This window comes from Echinops telfairi, unplaced genomic scaffold (assembly GCF_000313985.2).
Source record: "Echinops telfairi isolate 266 unplaced genomic scaffold, ASM31398v2 ScPeMD7_60;HRSCAF=208, whole genome shotgun sequence".
NCBI classification, from domain to species: Eukaryota; Metazoa; Chordata; class Mammalia; order Afrosoricida; family Tenrecidae; genus Echinops; species Echinops telfairi.
This window is the reverse complement of record NW_022103958.1, coordinates 7,263,362-7,268,868: the sequence shown is the minus strand read 5'-3', so window position 1 is coordinate 7,268,868 and position 5,507 is coordinate 7,263,362. Positions and strand designations below refer to the sequence as shown.

General features: G+C 52.9%; 1 protein-coding gene across 2 annotated transcripts in view; it reads left to right on the top strand.

Moving 5' to 3' along the window:
* ACCS (1-aminocyclopropane-1-carboxylate synthase homolog (inactive)) overlaps window positions 1–2,843 on the top strand; it is a 25,249-nt gene extending 22,406 nt beyond the window's left edge. For both annotated transcript variants that reach the window (XM_004708423.2, XM_045291090.1), the window contains exons 13-15: window positions 2,002–2,144; window positions 2,269–2,422; window positions 2,527–2,843. In XM_004708423.2, the coding sequence (XP_004708480.1) occupies window positions 2,002–2,144; window positions 2,269–2,422; window positions 2,527–2,636 (407 nt within the window). In that variant the 3' untranslated portion in view covers window positions 2,637–2,843. The remainder of the gene's footprint in view (window positions 1–2,001; window positions 2,145–2,268; window positions 2,423–2,526) is intronic.
* Window positions 2,844–5,507: the final 2,664 nt, after the last annotated feature.

Here is a 5,507-nt window from a genome sequence, read left to right as displayed (position 1 = left end):
GTTCCCACTCTGCACTCCCTCTCATTCACAATGATATGATTTTTTGTTCTTTGATGCCTGATACCTGATCCCTTCGACACCTTGTGATCACACAGGCTGATGTGCTTCTTCCAGGTGGGCTTTGTTGCTTCTCAACTAGATGGCCACTTGTTTATCTTCAACCCATTAAGACCCCAGAGGCTATATCTTTTGATAGCTGGGCAACATCAGCTTTCTTCACCACATTTGCTTATGCACCCATTTGTCTTCAGCGGTTGTGTCAGGAAGGTGAGCATCATGGAATGCCAGTTTAATAGAACAAAGTGCTCTTGCATTAAGGGAGTACTTGAGTGGATGTGCAATGTCCATCTGCTACCTTAATACTAAACCTATAAATATATGCACATAGATCTATATCTCCATCATCATATATAAATATATTTACATATGTACATTCCTGTATTTAGACCTCTATAAATGGCCTTTGCCTCCTAGTTCTTTCCTCTATTTCCTTTTTCTTTCCTCTTGTCCCACTATCATGTTGAGCCTTCATTTGGGTTTCAAATTGCCCTTGATCAAGCCCTACCAGGCCTCCTACACCTTCCTCACCATCTATTTTGGATCACTTGTTGTTCCTTTGTCCCTGGGTTTGTTAACACCCACTTCCTTTCCTCTGCCTCCACCTCTCCCCGGAACTATCGAAACTATCGGTCCCATTGTTTTCTCCTCCAGATTGTTTCTACCACCTATTTTATCTAGATAGACATGCAGAGATAATAATATGCACAAAACAAAGACAGAGCAAAACAGAGCAACAGAAGAAAACAACAACAACAAAAATCAATGACAGAAAAAGAAAAGCCTGTAAATAGTTCAGGGTCTATTTCCAGTTGAGTCTGATGGGTGCCACACCCTGGCCTCCAAGTCTATTTTTGATATTCCCCAGGGGACTTCATTGCTCTGCTCCCCTTGCTGTTCTGTTGCAGGTCCTTAGTGTTTCTTCTCAGTGTGGTGGAGTCAGATCGGGCACAATTCCTGCACTGTGTCTTCAGTGTTGTTCCCCGAAGCACTATGGGTCAGTGAGGGACGTCGTGTCTTGTAGTGGGGCCAGCCCTAAGGTCCTCTCTGTGAATTGGCTGCTGTGAGCAGGAATATTGTCCTCGGAGCCAGGATGTGCTCCACTCTCTCTTCCTCCCCCTTCATTTGCTCCTGTGTGCTCTGATCAGACATGTCCCTCTCCCTGAGCTGCAGATTCAGTGCTGTCCTCTGAAGTAAATTCTTCTGGGAGTGGGTGGGGGGTGCTGTCCACTTAGTAGGGATTGGGACGGGACACTCAGACCTCTCCGTTGGTTCCTTGCTTCATGCCGGGATGTTGCATTCACATCTTGGAGCACTGGGTTGAAGTCTGGTCCCTCTTTCCCTGTGGAGATATAAACAACACCCTCCCCTTGGGTGAGTTAGTGCCCTGTTCCCCTGATACCCATGTCTCCCCCACCCCCCTTTTTTAGTTGGCTACCATATGTATCCCTGGATTTGGTCTGGCCTCTGCCACAGTACTTGACCTCAGCCCAGGAATGTACATACACGGCAGATTTTTCCCTATGCCCCTTTTGCATTTTTAAGCTCACCTCAGCAGACGCATGTTATACTTGTCCTTTTGTGCTTGAGCAGCTGAACTCTTAACCACCTCACCACCCAACCCAACCCAACCACGGTCCACTGCCGTCAAGTTGATTCAGAGTCATAGCGGTCCAAGGGACAGAGTAGAAATGTCACAGGGGGTTCTCAAGGCCCTACATGCTTACTGATGCAGACAGCCACCTCTTTCTCCCCCAGGGTGGTTAATGGGCTTGAACCACCATCCTTGCGATTAGCAGCTTAATGTTTAACCCACTGCTCCACCAGGGCCTCAGAGGAGCTGACTCAGACTTGGAGGCCTGTGACCTTCCTTTTGGCTGTTGGACTAGCCCAGCGGAGGATTGCTGGGAGAGTTCTTTCTTGGCTTCCCCTGTGCCCATACAGAGTGGATCAATGGAGTGTACCTGCCAGAAAACCACGCCCGGCTCAAGGCGGCTCATGCCTACGTCTCCGAGGAGCTCAGGGCCTTGGGGGTCCCCTTTCTGCAGTGTGGGGCAGGCTTCTGCATCTGGGCTGACCTCAGGAAGGTACTGAAGGTGCTGTGGAGGCTGGGAGACACTCTTAAGTGTCCACCCAGCAGGCGGGAGGCAGGGGTGGGCTGGAGTCTGCCTGGGTCTCCCTGCTTGGCCCTGAGCCCCTAACGTCCTGCAGTACCTGCCCAAGGGCACGTTTGAGGAAGAAATGCTGCTCTGGCGCCGCTTTTTGGGCAACAAAGTGCTGCTGTCCTTTGGCAAGGCCTTCAAATGCAAAGAACCCGGCTGGTTCCGCTTCATCTTCTCAGACAAGGCCCATCGGCTTTGCCTGGGTAAGCAGCCCAGTCCCTCACCCCACCTCCATTCTACCCTCCCTGCTCTGGCCTGACCCGGGCCCCAACAGTCCCACCCATCTGTCCCTCTCTCCCCTCCCCAGGTATGCAGAGAGTCCGGCAGGTGCTGGAGGGCAAGTCCCAGGTGGCAGCCAACCCGCTCTTCTCCCGGCCCCTGGAGCCCAGCAGCCAGCTCCAGGGGGATGACCATTGACCTGGGGACAGAGGGCCAGCCAGCCATGAAGGGCCAGGGCGTTCACTCTGAGGCTTCAGGAGTGGATGAGCCTCTTGCCCAGAGGACACCTGGCGAGAGCTGACCCCTGAACAAGAGCTGTCCCTTGCCCCTCTCTGGGGCTGTGCTAGATTCCTTGAGCTCCGTTCCAACCGGGCCACCTCCCTCCACACACACCCCCTCCCCCCCCTCCCCAATAAACAGTCGGGAGAACCAGGAAGTGTTTACGGTGAGTCTTTGCAGAGTGCAGGCATCCTGACTATTCCTGACCACAGGCCTCGGCCCGAGGATGCGGATGCAGAAAGGAAAGAAGCAACCTGTACCTACTCTCTGAGAGCTCCTCCGGGCATCCTCCTTGGTTGCCAGGGAAACCAGCCGAAGGAACAGCTGCAGGGACTATGCCTGAAAAATAAAAAGGAGTGATCTTTCCCAAGCTCCTCAGAGAAGGGACTTGATTCTGTGTGTTCAGACCAGTCTCCCCAGCCCTAGGGCTTAGAGGCCTGGTGTTCTTGGGAACCCAGACAGGCTTGGCCCAGGGCAAGGTGAACAGGACCCAGAAGGAGGCGGGACCCCTCCTTCTCCAGGAGCATGCTCCTCTTGTCAAGAGCCATTGTCACTATGTCCCCAAAGCAGAGTGACCTGGAGATGACTGGGGGGGGAGGAGAGTCTTGGGCTGGAACCCTAATTTGAGACTCTTATGTGACCCGAGTGGCCAAAGCTTGGCTCCCCATCCTAAGCACACAAAGGAAGGGCGCCCACTCTGCCTCCAAGGGTGCATTGGCCTGGCCTGGCCTGGCCTGGCCCAGCTGTCTAGTGATGCAGTAGCAAAGACCACAGTGGATGGCTTTCCCCACTGGGAATTAATTCATTCTCTCACTGTTAAGGAGGCTGGAAATTCCAATCCAGGATGCTCACGTTAGGGCAAGGCTCGCTCTCTCTCCTCCTCCTCCTCCTCCTCCTCCTTCTCTCTCTCTCTCTCTCTCTCTCCCTGAGGGAGGTCTTTGCCTCAGCATCTGTGGGCCCCAGTGTCCTTGGAGAAGCTCCATGGGTCTTGGCATCAACCTTCCTTGCGTCTAGGAGGTTCTCAGCTCAGAGACCCTGGGTCCAAAGGATGCCCTGTACTCCCAGCTCTTCTGTCTTGGTGGTGATAGGAGCTCCCTCCAATCTCTGCTTAAATCTCTTTTATGCTTCCAAAAAGGAGCCCTGGTGGTATAGCAGTTACGCCTTGGGCTGCTAACCACAAGGTCGTCGGTTTGAGACCATCAGCTGCTTCATGAGAATGGCCGTCTCAGAAACTCACAGGGGCAGTTCTACCCTGTCGTGTAGGGTCAGCTCTGTCTGGGAGCTCTGCTAAAACATGCTCGTGTTGGGTGGCCCTGCTGGCATTTGAAATACCAGTGACGGGGCTTCCAGCATCCCAGCCACACCCAAGGCACCACAGTGTGACATGTGTTTTTGTTTTGAGGGTGGGAGGTAGTTCAATCCATCGCAGTTCAGGTGAAAGACCCTAGATCTGTGTGTTGAGGTCCAGGTGCCAACATGCCTGCTTAGAAGAGTTCTCTTTTTCCTTGTACTATTTTCTAAGATAATGTCAGTGAGACGTTTCTGTGCTGTAAATCTTACCATTTGGCTTAGAATCGATAATTTCTTCCCTCTTCCTTTCCTCTCTCCCCCTCTCTCTCGTACACGCCATACCGTGTGCTGGGTCAGTCACACGCGTTGTTTCTAAAGCCACAACAACCCCGGGAACCCACTGTTACCATCCCATTTTTACAAACGAGGAAACAGTCTCCAGGAGGTTGACCGACAGCGTCAAGGAGCAGAGCCAGGATTCAAAGCGTGCTTGGTTTGCTTCAGAAACATATGCTCTTTCTACTTTGCCAAAGTCAAGGGCAATTTGACTTCCCACTGTCATGAGAACCAGCATTTTTTGTGGTCATCCTCCCCCTTCCCATTTTCTTTCTGCCTTACTGGCTGAGCTGCCATGCTTCCTACGCCTGTTTCCAGGAATGGATGGTGCAGTCGTGTATGAATACGAAAACTTTATATCAAGAAGTAATTTTATATCAAGAAGGCACCCCAGCCCCGTGTGACTCAAGTCTGTGGGTCTGATGCTCACCAGTGCCCTCTGCAGACCTGCTTAGCTGCAGGAAGGGGGTGCAGAATGCAGGGACATCACTGGCTGGTGGGGGCAGAGTTACATGGATCCGAGGGAGTGGGAAATGGTAGGGATCCCACAGAAGCTCCGGGGGTGGGGGGTTGGCCCACGTGGGGCCACCTCCCCTGGAGGCAGACACAGAACCCAAGCAAGCAGCAGGCAAAGGGGAAGAGAGAGGTTCTCAGTGCCTCATAAAAAGCCACACACCCCAAGGGGGCATCACCAGGCTACCATCTGATAGGTTGGACTCAACACCCCCCCCACACACACAGTGCCATCAAAGTTGACGTAAAATCTAACCACCACAGACAGTCTCAAGGGTATTCCACGGCAATGCCTTCCGTTCTCATGGAGGGTCAGTGAAGGCTAATGGGGGCAGGAAGGTCCCGTTGTTGCTAGACACTAGAGTGGGTTCTGACTCACAACGACCCAAAGCACAGCAGCACGAGACACCACCCCCACCATCAGGCTTCTGTTGGGGCCCGTGGTGGCAGCCACTGTATCAGTCCATCTCGCCAAGGGTCTTCCTCTCTTTTCGCTGCCCCTCTACTCTACCAAGCATGGTGTCCTTCGCCAGGGACCGGCCCGTCCTGATCATGTGTCCGAAAGACGAGTGATGCAGTCTTGTCCTCCTCCTCTCTGCGGAGCACTCTGGGTAGCCTTCTTCCAAGACGGATCTGTTTGTTCTGTTGGCT